Source organism: Eurypyga helias, unplaced genomic scaffold, assembly GCF_000690775.1.
Source record: "Eurypyga helias isolate BGI_N326 unplaced genomic scaffold, ASM69077v1 scaffold621, whole genome shotgun sequence".
NCBI classification, from domain to species: Eukaryota; Metazoa; Chordata; class Aves; order Eurypygiformes; family Eurypygidae; genus Eurypyga; species Eurypyga helias.
The window spans coordinates 1-20,021 of NW_010232488.1; the positions used below are offsets into that span (position 1 = coordinate 1).

At 40.3% G+C, this 20,021-nt stretch overlaps 1 protein-coding gene across 1 annotated transcript in view; it reads right to left on the minus strand.

The window, feature by feature from the left end:
- Positions 1 to 13,575: 13,575 nt before the first annotated feature.
- Positions 13,576 to 20,021, minus strand: part of LOC104516892 (receptor-type tyrosine-protein phosphatase kappa-like) — a gene marked incomplete at both ends in the record, with an annotated part of 27,115 nt that continues 20,669 nt past the window's right edge. Inside the window, 2 exon segments of the mRNA XM_010161385.1 lie at positions 13,576 to 13,612; positions 16,339 to 16,612. Coding sequence (XP_010159687.1) covers positions 13,576 to 13,612; positions 16,339 to 16,612 — 311 coding nt within the window.

Consider the following 20,021-nt stretch of genomic DNA (forward strand, 5'->3'; position numbering starts at 1 on the left):
CCCCCCGATTTTTCACACGGTATTTCAAGCAGTTTAAGATGAAATGATTTGAATGACAGACTTGAAAGGTAAAGCACTCCAGTTTACCACTACTTTTTTTTTTTTCTCTATAGCAACAGAGGATGAATGAAAAGGGAATAAATGACACAGTAGTCCTTTCATACTCCTTTTTCGAAGAGCATTCTTTTTTATTCCCCTCACTTCCAATTCAACCCATTCACAAAGGATTAGCATAACACATCTTTTTATGCTTGTAAGGGTTACAGCTGTAATCGCTTCACCTCATCACTTTACTTAGAAATCCTGTCTCCAGAGGAGTAATTCGATTACTCATGACAATCCAACTTTTGCCTAACCAAACAGAAATTCATTATAATGCCGTGCTAGTGCATCGGTTTACTATGAGTGGATGGGAAAATAAAACCCAGCAACATGAATAGTTGGTGTGAAAGGAAGAAAGCAATTGCTGCCTAACAAAAGGCTACCAACAAAAGATAGGAGGACTAACAGAAATTCTTAGTCCCATGGGCAGTGATTATCTGTAGCTTTTAAAAGTCTTAGGTTTCAGATGGGCATGGAAAGTCTGTAAATTAATGAGAACATGCGATTGCTTCCACCTGACTTATCTTTAGAAGGTACTGGGCAAGTGTATGTAAAACCCTGAGACAGTTTTTACACAGGTTGAGGAATCAACACCATCTTCTCTTGGTGGATAATACCTGTATATGCACTCATGCTAGTCCTTATAATGGCTTCTCTTGCTCTCTGCTTCTGAAATTCTAAAATGTACACAAAGCAATCTGACTGCATAGTGCTTTGGAGTAAAACTAGTATCACCCTTAGCAACTGACAGTGGATAAGGATAAAAGAAAAAAAAAATGAGGACAACTGGCATCTTCAAATGACTTCCAGTTGTCCATATGCCCACAAGCATAAATCTAAGAAAAGCTCATGCTGATTGTGGCACAGAAGGACAGCACTTGGGGCAGAAGCACAGATGCCAGGATCATGCCTTCTATTTAGAAGTAGAGCATTTTATTTTATATTATTTCTGTAGAGTGATTTAAGATGCCCAGATATAATGGGATAAGTTCTCAAAGGCAACATTTGCTATGCCAAAGGTTTAGGAGCATTAGGATTCAGCTGACAAATCTTTAGCTGTTAGACTGGCTTAGGTCTGTTTTCAGCTTTTGGAGCCCATAACTATCATCTTGATTTTTATTTTTACAGATTCCTAAGGATTTCAGCACAACATATGGGCAGCATTAAGGGCATTAAGGACTTATAAATTTGTATTATTATTATTATAAAAACACACAAAGTCTGAAACACATTTGGGGTTAAATGCAATACATATACTACTCCTGGTCAAATTAAATATTGATGTGTTCATGTCTGCATTAAGAAGAAGAAGAGAAAACATCCTGTGCACAGTAGCTGTATGAAGAAAACATTCCAGACTTACTCATAAAACAAGTAGCTCACTGCATTTATGTTAGTCTGATTTCTTTTTTATCTGGAATTTCTTTTTACTTAAAGTCACTGCTCTTTTGCATTCTTCCAGGCACTTAACCTTTATTGTGATGTGTATGTACTTTACAGTGACTGGAAATCAATAATAATTCTGATACCAAGTTCTCTTAGTCTTGAAAAAGTTAAAATATCCCTAAGACAGCATCTTTTTTTCAATACTACTCATGGGAATTTATTAATAATCACATTGTTAGATGTGAGTGGAGAAACTGAGTACATGGAATAAATGCCAGACTTTAAAATGAAAGTTACTCCTCAGAGCATACAAAAAACCAGGTGGTTATTATTTTGCAAATTACTGTTGAACATATACACAGCTGCACTAACTATGCTCACTCTATACAGGTGAAGTATCTGTATTTTTTCCTTTACTCCACAGGTAAAAAACAGAGAGCAATCCTCCAACCAAAATCTCATGCTCTGATCCTAATGAGATGTCCAGTTCTGAGAGAAATCTACAGCTAGACAGAGAAATGAGGCAAGATCCAGCATCCAGCCCTCAATCCATAACATATCTCAAGAGTGCAGTAAATTGTTCAAGTACAAGAACATACATTCTCTTTTGCCTCCTGTCACTTGTTGATTTGCCATTGCTTGTTTGATGAAAATGAAGTTACAGTGTTAATTTTTACAGGAGTGTGCTGTTAAAGAAATTAGCTATTCTGCTTGCAGAAAAGCAGCTCAGATGCACTGTGCAGAGAGCACAAACATGGCTAGGACAGGCAATGACGATGTATTTTACAATGGAAACAAGACCCTTCTCTTAGATAAATAACTCCCACCACAAAAGTTGAAATACCTCATATTAAACTGAACAGAAATAATGATAAAATGGAAGAGACAGTGTAAAGGCCTTAAGACAAACATGAAAGCATGCATTCTTACTTCATATGCACTACCCCAAACCAGAAACCAGTCTTCAAAGTTGTTTAAGCAAATTAAAGGAACATTGGGGGACTGTAAATATCACAAGTTAGCCATAAGTATTTTTTAGACTTCATTATGATATCTTTTCTCACTTTGACAAACACCAGCAGGATAGGAAAAAGGCTGATAGTATCTGTTCTTGTACAAAAATGAATTAAGAACACAGTACCCAGTTTCAAAGCTGGCAAAAGAAATGTAACTTAAATCTACTTAGCTACCATCTTAAGGATGTTTCATTCATGGTTCTGTCTCAAACATTTCTATCACAGTATACATTGGTTCTAACTACCTTAAACATGTTCGAACAGGGAACACAGCTACATCTTGGGACGGAAGAAAAAAGATGAGACCTTACAGTCAGCTTATCCTGCATGATTATATTTCCCCTTTAACCTAACAAATGTTAAGTTAATTTGTTGCAAATCTTCCACTAATTATGTCGTTAGGTCAGCAATTGCAATGACATAATTTAGCTTGATGAAATACCTCAGTATTGGGTAGGGCTCAAGGAGCCTCCATACATGGCTGAAACGATGTTGTGGTTTAGGCCCAGCCAGCAACTAAGCACCATTCAGCGCCTCGCTCACTCCTCCTCCTGGTGGGATGGGGAGGAGAAAATATAAGGGAAGGCTCATGGGTTGAGACAAGGACAGGGAGGGATCACTCATCCCTTACATCATGGGCAAAACAGACTCGACTTGGGGAAGAAAAAACAATTTAGCTTGTTACTAATCAGATCAGAGTAGGATAATGAGATATAAAACCAGATCTTAAGAGCACCTTCCCACAGCCCTCCCTTCTTCCCAGGCTCAGCTTTGCTCCCTATTTCACAGAATGGTTTAGGTTAGAAAGACCTTTAAGATCATCAAGTTCAACCATTAACCTAACACTGCCAAGTCCACCACTAAACCATGGTCTTAAATGCCTCATCCAGAGTTTCTTAAATCCCTCCAAGGATGGTGACTTATCACCTCCCAGGGCAGCCCATTCCAATGCCTGACAACCCTTTCAGTGAAGAAATGTTTACTAATATCAAATCTAAACCTCCCCTGGCACAACCTGAGGCCATTTCCTCTTGTCTTGTCACTTGTCATTTGTGAGAAGAGGCCAACCCCCACCTCTGCACCCTCCTTTCAGGTAGCTGTAGAGAGCCATAAGGTCTGAGCCTCCTCTTCTCCAGGCTGAACATCCCCAGTTCCCTTAGCTGCTCCTCACAGGACTTGTGCCCCAGACCCTTCCCCAGCTCTGTTGCCCTTCTCTGGACACGCTCCAGCCCTTCAATGTCCTTCTTGTAGTGAGGGGCCCAAAACTGAACACAGTATTTGAGGTGCAGCCTCACCAGTGCCCAGTACAGCAGGACAGTCACTGCACTAGTCCTGCTGGCCACACTGTTCCTGATGCAGGCCAGGAGGCCATTGGCCTTCTTGGCCACACTGCTGGCTCATACTCAGCCGGCTGTTGACCCACACCCTTGTAGCCCCTCCTCCACTATCAAAACACCACCATACAAATGCAGTACAATGGAGCATGCCATACAGCTGATGTGTTTTGCTTTGAAGAGAAGTTGAACTGTCATTATCTAGCGGTTCCAACAATAAGAGGTACAATCAAAAAATGCTGTAAAAAAGTATCTTCATATCATAGAACAGTTCGGGTTGGAAGGGACCATTAAAGGCTACCTAGTCCAACCACCCTGCAATGAGCAGGGACATCTTCAACTAGATCAGGTTGTTCAGAGCCTTGTCCAACCTGACCTTGAATGTTTCCAGGGCATCTACAACCTCTTAGGGCACCCTGTTCCAGTGGTTACAAGACATATGATTCACATTTTCCATAAGTAGCCCTGTGAAATGGCAAAGTCAGAAACAAAGTAGCACCAAGGATGGAGAGTGATGATGGCAGCTGTTTTCCATCTGTGCATCAGGATTTGGTTTTATTGTCCCAGAAAGCAGTCCATTTTCACGATACTGTGAAGTGTACAGATGTAACCTGTTCCACTGCCATATTCAGTTATACCATACAGCGCTGCTGTGATTCTATTTGCATGTTATGATGGTATAAATACCTACTCTTTGCCAGAGCAGAAAATCTTCAATTTCCCCCACTGTGAAACTGATAACACATAACAGGGGATTTGCCTTAAACTTGTCATTAACCACCTTGTTATGCCACCTCTGAGCTTTCCTCTGCATTTCAGTTGCTCATAGAAACCAGCTTTGGGCAATCTGTTGTCCAACATGAGAACTAGGTCTGGCATAACTGGACGTCCTGTAATCTTGATTCAGTGCTGACAATGTGACAGCAATTTAGGGGTGCAGCATTCAAGGTAACATCCCACAGTTTTATGGCGGCAAGGGCATGAAAGCAGCACATTGGAAATGGTTTGGATGCTCAGTGTGGAGACCATGAACGGTCCAAGTTTCATAGCCATACAAAGATGGCAACAACTAACGCACAATCACAGAATCATAGATAGGTGTTTACTTTTATTTGAAGCCAGATGTCTCTTATTTCAGACATGCTGCTTTAATGTCCTAAATATTATATTGGCTTTTGCTATTCCCTGCATGACTTTGCTATTAACTGTGGTGCTTTGAAAAAAGTATGCTGCTGAAGTAGCATTGCTATTCTCACAAATTTCAGTAGTGTGTTGTCAGCACAGACTACTGCCTCAGGACATTTTCCACCACAGCAAGGTTAGAGAAGGACCTCTTTTTCCTCTATGCTAATGGCCTGGCCAAAACCGCTTGGCAGAGGGTCTGAAACAGTCAATAATATGTAGTCTGCTTACATATGTGCAAATAACCGATACTCAGACATCAGCAAAGAGCAAGTAACACAAGTCAGCAGGTACAGGACCTCTGATTTAATGTTCAGGTTAAATATTCTGGCATCTATATGGTATTGAATGTGGTTACCTTTCCTGTTGACTCAACAAACCAAATGTTAATCATAAGTGGCAAAGGATGCAATCTGTTTTGTGACCTTTCTGACAGTACAGGGTTCTGGAAGTCCATCCTGATCAAGAGCCTTTATCACCATGTCACTGTGAAGCACGGAGAATATTCAAAGTCCTTCCCAAACTGCTGAATTTGCACAAAAGCCTCCACACACTTTCAAAGTTGACAGCATTGAAATCCACGCACAGAGCTGTAATTCTGTTCTCTACACTTTGAATTTACCTGGCTACAAAAATTGCTTTAACAATGCCTGTAACTGCCTCCTGCTCTGACAGACAGATGTGTGATAACGACACTATTTCTAAAAAAATCCTTGTCCCTGCAAGGTCCGCCTGCATGGCCTTCTGGTCAGGATCTTTTCAGAAATAGTGTGGTTAGCAGACAACTTCCCATCCGAGCAGCTTGCACTCCTGACTTCAGAGCTGTTGTCTCCTTACACCGCTGACAAAGCATCAATCTCCGCATTTGAGTAATTTGGATGCAGTGCCAATCAACCACACTGACTTGCTCCGCAACACATTTGACAGTGTTTAGGAAGTGCTACTATGCTTGGCAATGCTGCTCTTAGTTTCTAGATGACTAGCTGCAGAGCTTCACTTAGCACTCTGTCAGAGATGACAAGCAAATAATTTAATAAACCCTTGCAGTGTTGAGGACAACGAGGTGAAAGTTCTTTTCATTTACAGTGTTTGATTAGATACAGAGAAACACAGTGATGCTGATTTTAGGGCCGTAAATGGTTTTCAAAAATCAATAAGCACACTTCTGATTTAGATGTTGCTGAAGTTCTGCATTCTTTGGGCCTCATTCTTTTCTGAGATAAAGTCCTGCTCATCCTTCCCATCCAGGTGTACAGTAAGCAGCTTTATTGCTCAAAAATAATTTTGTCTTCTATTCAAAATATCTATGTTAGGCAGGTATTAATACAAGGATGACTAATCGCATAGATTATCACCTATGTGCTAATGTGTTGCATATTGCTATAAAATGTGTGTTTTGGGATTTTTTTAATTGTAGTTGGACTGAAGCAGTTTTGACCTTGAATTTCAATTCTTCTAGCCGTTTTAAACATGACCTCAATACCTTTTGGCTGCACTTGAAGATACTGAAGACTATCCCCTCCCCCAACTTTCACCACTACTCCAGAATGTACTGTCATTTCTACATACTTTCAGAAATGCTCGTGCAATTGTTCTAACCAAGGAAACATTTAAAATTGTTTTGACTATGGTAAATGAGTTTATTTCGGTGAATCTGAGTGAGATCAATAACATGTAACAGGGATAGCAATTAGCTGCAGAAAGGCACTTTTTCCACCAGATCTGGCCACCAGTCCTACATACTCTCTAAGAATTCGATTTTCTATCTGTGTTGGCTTATGTGTGATATACCAACATCAACTTCTCATTAACAACGATCACACCATCAATCTCCACATACTTGACTTTTACTTTACCTGTGCTAAGGTGTAGTGTAGGAAGGAAGCTGCTACTATTCCAACACTGAATACCTCCACAATGTTTTCTGTAATGACAGCACATCAGAACTACAGGAGAGTGATGACCAGCTAGGGCTCAGAACATACCATCACTACTGGGGTGCCATTCAATTTTTTGTTACCGCTTCCAAAACAATCTGGGACTTTCCTACGAACTTCCAAATCCAATAGATGTGTATATATTAAAATCTCCTAATCTAATGCACCATTTCATGGAACTGGTTTCAAGCATGACCTATTTTGACCTCATCCAGTTTGAACTGTAGTTTCTGTACAGGCGCTAAAAACAGTGGTAAGATACCTGTATGTAGGGATATTTCTAGCATCAGCAATTGATTGCTTAATTGGGTACAGAATTCAAATGACATGTCAGTGATGTGTATGGCAAAACTTACTCTTGGTCCGCCAGTGCTGACATGCCTGTTAGTGTGAAGAAAGTGTCATTCAGGCTGGCTGTAAACACAATTAATAACTCCTTGAGATCCCTTTCTCCTCCTTTCTTTGAAAAGGTGAAACAGCACTGTCCCTTAATCAGGCTGCTCTAAAGCTCTGCTGCTGCACAGATAAGCCAAACTCCTGTCACTCCTGAGCCAAACGTGCATGTGAGATGCCTGTGACAGACTGTTACAGGCAGCAATCTCTGCCTGTTCCACCGCACTCTTCAACCTCAGACATTGCAAGGGGCCGTTTTATCCAATGGTACAGTTAATCACAATATAAAATGAAAGCAGACACAGGCTGTCTATGTGACAAGGGGTTAACGAGCCCAGTCCTACCGGGTCGTGACAGAGTTTTACCTTCTCTAAGCACATGTAATTTTACAACGACACAAAGAAGGCAAAGACATAAGTGAGAAATGATGAAAGAACAGAAAAAAGGAGAGCTGAAATTATAAAAAAAACCCCAAACCATTAGCAAATGGTGATTTAAAATGGTAATTTTATTGCATATCTATTGTAAGGGGAATCAAGGATTTTCTACTGCAGTTAAAAGTTGAATGAGTTTTGTAAAAACAGTATGTCTCTATATTTTTTAACAATGGATGAAAAACATTTAATGACCACAATCTGATTCATGAAATAATATTCGTAATAGCTGAGAAGACCAACCTACTAAACAAGCATCTATGCTAAGATGCTGATCCTCCACTTAGAGCAAGTAATGTATCAACATTCATTATCTAATCTTTACATAAAAACTAGAATCCTCTACCTGAATTCTTACTTTCATAATTCTTATACATTAGGAAACCTTTAAGGTTCTTAAGATTTCAATCTGCTTATAGCATCTGCACAAAGTAATTGGTTAAATACCTAGGCCAAAAGGAATAGCAAAACAATTCAAAATCTAGGAAAGCTAATATTTATTATATCTTTGGACTAAAAATGTCTTCATTCTAATGGCTGATTTTTAAAAAAAACCACTGAAATGCATCACTAGTGTTTCCTCTTACAAATTTACCAATTAAAAAAACCAAATCCGAACTAAATGCAACAGAAGAATTTTGCAGGTAATCACCAAGCAATGTACTTAAAAACACAGTTCTTCAGTAAAGCAATTGGATTTACTAATTTTTCTAGATTTACACATCCATGAAACTTTTCTGACCAAAAGCAGTCAACTACTCTTTCAAAACACAGTTTTGAAAACCCAGTTCCTTAAGACTTAGGAAATGAACCAGAAACTGGGAGATACTTCCCATCATAATTAATCTCAAATGCCAGTAAAATAAATGGTTCAACTCAGGCAATGTCATAAGCATAAAAAACTATTAGGTAATTCAGAGGTTTTTGCTGGTAAGCTCAGAAGTAACCCTTATTTTTTAGGGATGTCAAGCTACAAGCAGAAAAGGGTACTTCAGTGCCTTACAATAAGGAATGGGAAACATTTTCTGAAAATTGTACTCCCATGCATATCAATCAGGTAGCTTCACCTAATAAATGCTGTCGTTACACTAAATTCCTTCTGTACTCAAAGCTAATTTCTGTAATTCAATTCCATGATTTGTTACTCTCTGCACATACATGAAAATACCACTATTACAGGTTTTGTCTGGAAACCTGGAGGTTTCCCTTGGTTAACTGTTTCTTTGGAGGTTTTGTGTTTTGGTTTTGTTGGTTTTTTTTTTTAAATAACCATCATCAAATATTCCATCAAATGATCATTCAATTTTTTTATTTACAACCAAAGGCATCACTTATCAGAACTAGCAGATGTGGTTGCTTGGTGAGCTACTGAAATTTCACATACAAAACAGGAAAATATGCCATGCTAATACTCTGTTTTCAACTTTGAAAAGCCCAGCAAGTCAGTTAAAATCTCCTCTTTGTGAGATAAAAAAACATTATGCAAAAGACCACTAAAGTTTAAACATATTAATAGCTTTTTCCTATGAATGAGTGAATAGAAAGATAGGACTTGGGCAACATCTGCATTTTTCTCTAAATTTATATTGCCACTTAGGTCTACAGTAACTATTATGATGGTACAGCTAAAAGTCATTGTGGGAGCATTGATCCAAATATAAAAAAACAACAGTGGGAGAAGTTTTGCTTCATACACGTTTAGCAACTGACATCTTCCCTCATTTGTGCATTAATCAGTAACAGACCTATCTGAGCATCCTGCTACAGGAGGTGATTTGACTTTCACGAGTTTCCCTAAGAGCAGAAACATCATCAGGAACAATTTCAAGGAAATAATTATGGTCTAGACAGATTTATGACTTCTAAAGACCTAATCCAAAGCACATTAATGTCAGTGGAAGGACTCCCATTGACATCAAAGGCCTTTGGATCAATCCCCAACTGCTGAGGGAATGAATTCAGAGCAATAACGATGGTGGACTAAATGCACACTTGCAGTTGAAATGTTACCACCCAGACCTTTTTATTCCTCAAATCAGATTAAAAAGTCATTTTCTGCTATTTCACAATTACTTCCAGATGCGCAGCATCTCAAATGGCATTTTCATCCATCTCTATGAACCAAACGTGCATAGAGACAGAGAGGTTCTACACTGCCTGAACTAATAATACAAATGAAAACCACAAGGGAAAATAATTTGTAGATGAAGTTAATGGTTTAAACGTGAAGTGAGAAACCCTGAACTTCATCTATTCCTTCTAACTACGCTGGGATAGGGCTGCTAGGCCCACCACTTCTTTGTTTATTGTCAGAGTAGATTTCTTCTACTTAAATTTTCAATATTTTTCTCTAGTCTCCTAAACAAAACAGAAGAATACATGTACATCAGTGTTAGCCTCAAACTTGGCAGCCTAAAAACTGTCAGAAATGTCAATATCATATACTCTCTGCTTAATAACAGCTCTGCTGTCCCTTCTGTCTTCTTAAATGTCTATTTACATACTAAATAATTTGAAGCATCGCTCTTCTCTGACCATGTTAATCTAGTTTCATTCCCTTCGCAGTCGATAACATTTTAAGACTGTAAAATGAAATGCCAATGTCGTGTGCAAGTGGAAACCCATTCAAAGTTTTACACAGTCAAACCCAGTTCCAAGATGTGACTGATCAGTCGCCAACAATGTGTGTTGCTCTGAAGTGCATTCTATGGGAATAACACATCTTTCATTCTCCCATAAACAATTAACTCTGTGCATTTTAATACACCGGACACTAATAAGCCTCTGAGCTTACTCTCAAAAAAATTTTCAAGACACACCAAAAGCAGCAACATACTTTCGTCATGATTTGGCACCATCTCTAAATGAGCTCACACTTCAGTGCATTTTGTTATCAGAAGCACAAGAACATTGCACCTGGAATATAAGGACTGAAAAAGTATGAGCACTGCAATTTAAATTTGCTGACATTCATTAGTTTGACACCAATAACCAAATTATTCCATCAATTCTCAAAGGCAGAAGGCAACCCATGGGAATGATACGTGCAAAACCCTCATGCATTAAAATACATGTAAATTATGCTCATAGGGAGCTGCTCAAGAAAAAAAAAATTGTCAGGGAAATAATGCATTTAAGAAAGTTAAATTATCAAGATTATAATTTCACAGAATCATAGAATGGTTTGGGTTGGAAGGGCCCTTAAAGACCATCTAGTTCCACCCCCCCTGCCATGGGCAGGGACACCTTCCACTAGCCCAGGTTGCTCAAAGCCTCATCCAGCCTGGCCTTGAACACTTCCAGGGATGGGGCATCCACAGCTTCTCTGGGCAACCTGTTCCAGTGCCTCTCCACCACCCTCTCCGTGAAGAACTTCTTTCTGATATCTAATCTAAACCTTCCCACTTTCAGTTTAAACCCGTTACTTATTACCCGTTATTTCAGGAATATGAAATTCTCCAGCATCAAACCATGACATTACTACCATTTTTTTTTTTTTTTTCAATCTTTACACCTTATCGGCATGAATATACACAGTAGGTAACACCAGACCCTTGTACAAGGTAAAAATGAGGAATTATCTTTGCAGGTAATACTGAACTTCACTATGATGGAAATTTTTTCTTGCTTTTACATGCACCTCTAATGTCATTCCCCCTATTCCCACTTGGAACCCAGCCTTTTCAACATGTTCAAGGCAATGCGGTTTGGCCACCTGTAGGCTGCTTCGAGCCACACAAGATGACACAGAACTGCACACCACTTTTATCACTGAATGCATAGTTTAGACAATTTGCTGAATTTTAAAAAGGTACATTAGCTTTACTGAGGTGTGTCAGGTAAGGTAAGACAGTCCTCTTTTCCCTATGAATGTATTACAAATGTAACCAGACGTCTCCGAGGTCGATGACTCAAAGCCAACTTAGACACTATGAAAAGAATCAGCATAACCAGATGGACATACACATAAACCAATATATTGAGTATACTTGGCTTCAAGGACAATAAATCATGGTATTATTTTTATGATGAAAACATAATGGGAAAAAAAACACTATCAGCTTTTTAAAAATTATTTGGAATACCAGTATAACTCGTTTGAGGGGTATGAATGCACTTGACTTTGAAGTGATAATTCCCTATTAAATGCGTTCCTCTAGAGCACGAGAAAGCATTTGCTCCTAATGCTGCCTCTTCCTACATTTCACATCTATCAATTAAAATAAAGTCAGAGAAGACATTTCGGTTGTAAGTTCCACATCCAAGGAGTATACTGCTGACTTAGCAGGCAATGCAGTTACTTCACAAAACCAGGTCTTCAGCCAGAGCAGCAAAGGCCAAATTTTTATAGCAGGATGGTGAGAAACGTGTTATTAATTTCCTCTTTCCTCCAGGGTGCAGGTGACTGCTATGGCAGAGGAAGGCATAGAAAAGCAACCACCGGGACTATTGCTCCTGTGAATGCTGCTCTGGTAGACTGAATATGGCTAAGAAAAAATAATTTCCCCATAAGGCAGGTGAACTCCTTCCCCATTTTGTTATTACTATCCAGAAAACCTATGATAAGGGAGACTCATTGCTCTCCTCTTCCTCATTCCACATTTCTGCAGTATTTTAGGATATTTCTGAGCCTTTGAAGACTCTCCCTTGACTCAAATCCCAGCAATACATGCTTTGTTATATAAATATTTGTTTATGCAAATATATTTTAACTCAAGCATTTAATCTTGCCAGGTAAACAGAAGAAAGATTATGCTGATATACTTCTCACAGAAGACTTAGCTCATGATTTTAATTTCCTGTTTTTATTAGCTTACCTCACTCGATGAAAATATTAACACATCTTGAAAAGTACGTTTTATTTTCTGTTTTCTTAAGAAAATGCTTTGTTGCTACCACCTCATTAGAGGCATCAGCTTTTAATTGGAACAAGTTTTAAATTGAAAGATGTGATTGAAAAAACAGTGCTGATGTGCCACCACAGTACTTTAAATGCCCACATGTTCGTACCTAAAGTTGTTTTTATGCTGAATATCAATATGCAATTAGAAAGAGACAATTTTAAGTAGTGCTGGGCCACTGCAGAAGAGTACTCTTTCAGCATCTGTAAGCTTCTTTTTTGTTTATGCTGCCAGAGTCTATCAAACTCTCGTGTTGACACAATCAAGCAACCAAAATGAATGGCTATAAATACAGTCAAAGCAAGAGATAACAATAAGCAGAACAACTAAGCCCTCATTCGAAGATGAAACAGCATTTTTGAGTGAGCAGTATGTGATTAACCCGCTGTATGTGGGGTCAATATGATTTATTCTCACAGCTATGCAGCCAGCCTTAGCCCTAGGCTTCACTTGCTATCAAAGACACGAGCCCTCCTCAAATCAGTCCTCCCCTATGTCTAGCTAACACTCAGAGATCTTACTTAGGAAAATTAACTGTTGTGTCCTTCATTTAAATTATTTCCAATATTATCATAACAGACACTCTACCAAGCGTGCTTTCTAGTCTCCAGTCCATCTCCTGCAATGCTCCAGCAGCCTAAAAGCCGATCTTGAAATCCACAGACAGAGAAAAGAAAGTAGTACTAATTTTGCCTAAATTCTGAGTACTGCTAGAACGGTACTCTCTTGGCCCAATACCAAAGGATAAAAAGCAGTAGCCCATTATGTTTTAAGACAAGCAAGTGGTTCAAAAGAGAAGGACAGTACTGGTTTCGGTTCAAACATTTAACAGAAACTCCATGTCATTAAATAAAAAGCTTCTTTTTTGCTTGGAGGAATGAACCTCTTACCTTTTGTAGCTATTCGAACACACTGAGTTTTGGTTTCCTGTTGAGGAGGGAAAAGTAAAGAAAACAGTCAGATGAGGCTGGGGTTGGTTTTGCCCTCCCCATGCCCTAAATTCATCCTAGATCTGCTGATCAGCTAGGGCAACTCAACAAGGTAGCTCAGGGCTCTGGGCTTAGCAGGGGAGAAGAGGCTGGGCGATTCTGCCTTTACAAAAGCTGGATGAAATCTACACATTGAGCTGTACTATCCAGGACCACGAAGGGCAGGAAAGGTGCAAGACAGCCCAGAAGCAGCCACATTTCAGATTATTCAACTCAAATGGAAATCATACCATATGAATGGTGCAGTGGAAAAAAGGGGAAGACTGGTGCTCCTGTTTATTTCACAGCACAGAAATCCCAAGCCAGCATTGACCTCCAGCAGCACCAAGCAGCAAAGAAGGTACATTTGTTCAGCACTGTGTCCAAAGTAACTTGTCTTGCTGCATCCTGATAATCTTGAATAGAGTCATCTGAAGCATGTCAACAACGTGCTCCCTCATGTTTTTGAGTGTGGAATTAGTATAGAAACAGTCCAGGTATCCCTTCACACATGACACAGTTAATCTACAATCTATATAACGTGTCCAGGAAAGACAGTGATTTGACAGTGATGTGCTTCAGCAGAAGCTGCATATGCAAACAGTTTTTATGTTTGTACTCCCCTCATCCCACACCAACCCTTCAGAAGTTTGGTCAGAAGCTGAAACAAATGGAACAGAGAAATTACTTGGCTATGCAGTTTGGACAACTTGAACAGACGAGGGTCAGTCATAAATGGGTTTTCTGACCTTTTTGCACATTATGCAATCATTTTAAAGGCAAATATACTGAAATAGCAGAAGGTTGTGTGAGAAAATGCAGCTCCTGCTGTATCAGATCACTCTAAACAATATTAGTATGTAATGAGAAAATACAATAATGACAGTTTCATTCTATAAAATATGGTCCCCTCTAGTCCTGCACCCCTCAGCACTCCATCCCTGAATACATCCCCTGGGATCTCTCTCCTTCTGAAGGTTCCTGAGCAACAGGCAAAATATGTTGATGCTGTCTTGTAAACACAGCGTGTAAAGAATGAGCAAAGCTGTGAGTTGAGGCGTCCTATAAGTGTTCCACAAAAACAATTATTAATTCTACATGAAAGTCCCACAAGGTTTATCAATATAATCTTACCTAACTAGTGTTCTCCCCAGCTATTAGATTTACTTGTCCACTTCTGTTCAAAATGTCTGTGAGGACCACAGACTAACCCTCATCCCAACCCTACACTGTAGTGCGGAGCATACTACTTTACTGCCCTTTGACTATTTCGGTGACCTACTGGTTTATAGTAAAGCACCTGTTTAAATACTCTGCAGCCCAGAGAGTACCTTGAAGCCACTAGACCTCTGTCTGGGCAGAATGCAGGGCAGTCTAGCCAAGACCTCCCCCCAAATCCCTCTAGGAACAGAAACCTGACCAAAAGTTTTAAATCATACAGAAAAAAACATTTTAGGATTAAAGTCCCTCACAAGCTGAAATAAAGGGAAAAAAAAAAACGTAGATGACGAGGGAAGAACAAATTATCTGCCAAAGTGTAAAAGCTCAAATAAAGATCTATTTTTGTGTTGCATGTTTTTGTTTTACTTCTTCCTCCCATTTAGTTCTTGGAGAATGAAACAAATTTCCTTACAATTTAGACAGCTGGAAGCCAACAAGAGTAAAGGAAATATATGTAGCAGGTGGGGGAAATATGAATGAGTGACTAGCAGTTAGCTTTTATTTTGCTTTCTTTGCTTTACACAGGTCTGTACATGAGTATATAGAGTACTGGTGCATCTCAGTAGCTTTCAGTCTAGCTGTCCTTTCTAGTCCCTTTCTGACTTGCCTAGACACTTATATGCAGACTCCTATGGACATATTACTGCAATTTACTTCAGTTTTCTACACTATAAATCAAAATCTTAAAATTTTTAAATATCTAAAACTTCCATGTCTACCACGTTTTTCCTTCCTCACTGATCACACTTCTCACTCCCTCATTTTTATTTATGAGAGGAAAAGCTATTCAAGAGCAACAGCACGGGGCTTGCAGAGCCACTGTCGTTCTTCCCACCTGAACACCCCTCCCTGTGCTTTTCCCCCTTCCATACGCACGGAGAGCCAGCAGCAGTACTCAGCGACAGACTTAAAAAGAAACACCACAGAGGTAATGAAGGTGAGCGACAGCCATACTCTTACAACTGCACAGCAGAGGGGCAAGCCTGAAGTACACCTTTCCAGAAAGGCTCTCAAAAACACACTGTGGGCCTGGGGTTACTTCTGCTCAAGCCAATTTTTACTTTTTATGTGACATTCCGTGTGAGAGTCTCAAAGTGTTTGTAACATTTCATTAGGCGCTGAGCAGACCGCATTCTGTTTATCCTGCAGTAATTTAATCTTCTGAAGTGCGCAAGTACTGAGAATCGGGGAAAGGGCTGTGAAGTTATTTACCGAGGAGGCAGAGTCACAGCACTGAAATTACTTCGCTGAGACGATTACTACGAGATGTATTAAACTTGTGTCTAGTAGCAGTTACTCTGATACAAGGGCGGTGTGAAATGTGAATGGCACGCTGCCATGCTGTCACAGCACGGAAGGGATTACAGCGGTGCCACTGCCAACACCTAACACGTCCAACTTCGTCAGTCCTAACTGTCACTGTGGGCATGGCTTTGACTCCTACCAGTCGTGGTTGGCACTTACCTTCTCAACGCTGCTCATGGCCTGGAAATAGATGTTGTAGCCTTTGCGAGGAGCCAGCGGCGGGTTCCAGAAACCCTGGTAAGTCCTGTTGTCACCCACGGTAAAGGGGGCTGGTTCGGGTAGGTTTCCTGGGGGCAGCTCAGCAGCAAAATAATACGGCGACCCTCCACTAAGAGCGGTCTGATAGGTGACGGGGATTTGGTAGCACTCCATGGCACCTGTTTCTCGCTTTGTTCGGTGTGGGTGCAGCTCCTCAACAACAATCTGGTAGGCACTAGTGAGACAGAGAAATACCAGCGTAACTTTAAGATCCCCTGCTAGGGTCAAATCTCTAGTCTCAAAAACATTAACCCAATTGCTTTGTGTAAACGTGAAGAGAAAACAAAGAAAAGAAAAAGGGGAAAGACAGCAGATGCATGGATGCAGAGAAGAAACAAGACTTGAAATACAGCAAATGTAATTCAGCCACTGGAAAAAAGCAGCAACCATTTTTTCAGGAAAACACCATCACAAAGCTATACACAACCTCCTCACAATTTTTTTTTTTTTAAGGCTTTCTGCTTTTGAAGAAACACAGGAATGAATCTAATCTGACTTTAAACTGCAATAGATTAAACTCTTGACTAATCTAAACCATCTGAAGTTAGCATTTTCCTTTGAAATTATATTAGAGAAAGCTGAGCTTCAAGGCCCAACATAATGACTGCCTCCAGGCTGTGCTTGAAGCACCAATTTGCAGTTGTCATATCATTAGAGACAGAATGTGCTGACAGGCTTCTCCACCTCTTGACCTTGCTGTGGCTTCTATCTTGGCTCAGAGCTATGCAGATCTAAAGTACAAGTGACATGCTGTAATACAAGCACAGATGGACAGAAATCTGTCCATTCCACCAAAATAGACTGCCTCATTCCTCTACAGTTGTCAATGATAAAACGTTACAAATTGCTGAAGCAGATGGCATTCAGCCTATTAAAACACCATCCCAACCTCCCAATACCTCTCCTGATATGGTCCACGGCTTGGTCACATTTCAAAATCACCTGCTCAAAATGGAACAGGTAATTACAATTCTTCTTTCTCCTTTAGGGGAACTACTTAACTGTAGGATGTTACCAACTTATTATCAGCTTCCTCTGCTCTGTAGAAGTACAGAACTTACAAACTGAGAGCCAGAGGAAATTCTTCAGTTTATAAGAAAAAAAGAAAAGTCTGTGAAGTTTTAAGAACTGTATAGAATCACAGAATGGTTTGTGTGGGAAGGGACCTTACAGACCATCTAGTTCCACCCCCCCTGCCATGGGCAGGGACACCTTCCACTAGACCAGGCTGCTCAAAGCCTCATCCAGCCTGGCCTTGAACACTTCCAGGGATGGGGCATCCACAGCTTCTCTGGGCAACCTGTTCCAGTGCCTCACCACCCTCTCTGGGAAGAACTTCTTCCTGATATCTGATCTAAACCTCCCTGCTTTCAATGTAAACCCGTTACCCCTTGTCCTGTCACTACAGGCCCTTGTAAAAAGTCCCCCCCGCTTCCTTGTGGCCCCTTCCGGTACTGGAAGCCTGCAATAAGGTCTCCCCGGAGCCTTCTCTTCTCCAGGCTGAACAAGCCCAAGTCTCTCAGCCTGTCCCCATAGCAGAGGTGCTCCAGCCCTCTGAGCATCTTCATGGCCCCCTCTGGACTCACTCCAACTGGTCTATATCCTTCCAATGTTGTGGGTTCCACAGCTATGTATGTACAAATACGCACATATACATACACATGTGTATGTGCACACAATTTCTCATTTATATGCAGATATATTTGAGGACCTTACGAAAGATTAGTAAGAAAATATGCATAAGTATGTAGACAAGACCTGAATCTGTTCAATTCAACTGGCAGAACTGCCTGTCTTGGTTTTGTCTTGAAGCTTTCTAAACAGAAAAAGTAAAATTGAACGGGCTTCTTGAAATGTCACTGCATTGCTGCAGGGACTCCGAAAGGCAAAGGCAAAGACAATCCTCCTTATTTCTGAACTTACAGGGCAGCATTAAATTATTTCATCAATTTTCTCGGCCACTACCACCCAGAAAACCCAATAAATGCAACGGCAGAGATGAAGGATGATACTGGGGAATGGAAGAAAGCCGAGAAGAAAAGAAATAAGAATTTAGTTTCACGTTTGTCTTGAGCTGAAAAGAAGTTAGCATCCTCTTTTCCTAGCACCTAACAAATTAAGGAGGAAAGCCTCTTCCCTTTCAGTGTGACCAAGAAGAATATAAAAAGTCATCTCATTTTTTTAACTGTTGGTAAAGTGAAGAACATAAACAAATAAAAAATAAAAGATGAGTTAGTTCCCGGGTTCTCCATTACTTATGAACTGTCTGTGAACAGAACTTGGTTATAAATCATCTTCTGTGGTAAACTCTGTGTAGTAACCACGTAGAGTAAATGTGGCCTGCACCAACAAATCACTGCATGAGACCTCTGCGCATCCAGAATCTTTCTTCACGCTTCAAAATTAAAATACTAGCAAAAAACCCTAAAAGCATTGATATTTTACAAAGAGGAAAGGAAGTAAAAGAGTAAAAATAATTTTCCTTTAAAATGTCCTGCAGGAAGAAATGACTACTGCCATTGATTTCCTCCCTGGCCTAGTTCTGGACACAGGCAAGATTAAAACCACTGCTCCCAAACTGGGCAGCCAAACAACTGGAGAGTACTGGGAACACAGGCACCACCACTCCCTCCCTTCCGCAGTCTTCCCTCCTGAGCTGCCAACGGACTGGGACCAACACAAATTCTGCTCTCTGAAGTGCCAGGAGAGCAGGAAACTTGTCATCTGCAACACCGTGCCAGCTGAGGAGGAGAAAGACAGCAGGGAGAGCGGAAGGACAGTGCAACGTCTACAGGGATGGAGGCAATCGTCTCCTGGAACAGCCTGGTTTGCCAGGCAGCGCAGAAGCCGAGATCCACCACACTTACCAAATTAAACCCCTTTCCCCATTTTATAGAACAAGGGGTAAATGAGGTATCTTTTTTTAAAAGGCACACGTCCTTTTTAAGGGTCAAGTCTCTTTGGACCAAAAATCAAAGACGAAGGGCATGAGAGTTAAATATTAGGAAAGTCTCATTTAATAGCTTTCTTTGAAAACATGCAGTAATTTTTTGATGTAATACAAAAGATAGGGCAAAATTTTAAGCATGAGATCACAGTAAGATGTGAAGGTTCTGAAAAAGTCTCAAATAAAGTAATTTACATAAAATATGTTTCTAAACATAATGCTTTTTGGGCCCTTACATGTGAAAAGCTACAAAACGTAGAAAACAAGGAATAGATATACACATTGTAGCCATCTGCATTTATACAATTACTTTTAGTTAAACCACTGCATTGGGTTTGTGTGGCAGGGTTTTGGACCTCCTGCTGGCCAAGGCCAAGACAATCAGTGACCATAGTAGCACCTCTGGGATAACATGTCTGATAAGGAAAAAAAAGAATGAGAAGAGAAATCTCGCAGAGAGAGCAAGATGCGAGGGAATCAACTCTGCAGACACCAAGGTCAGTGGAGAAGGAGGGGGAGGAGGTGCTCCAGGCACTGGAGCAGAGATTCCCTGGCAGCCCAGGAGAGGGCTGGAGACATGGTGAGAGGGCAGGCTGTATCCCTGCAGCCATAGAGGGTCATGGGGGAGCAGATACCG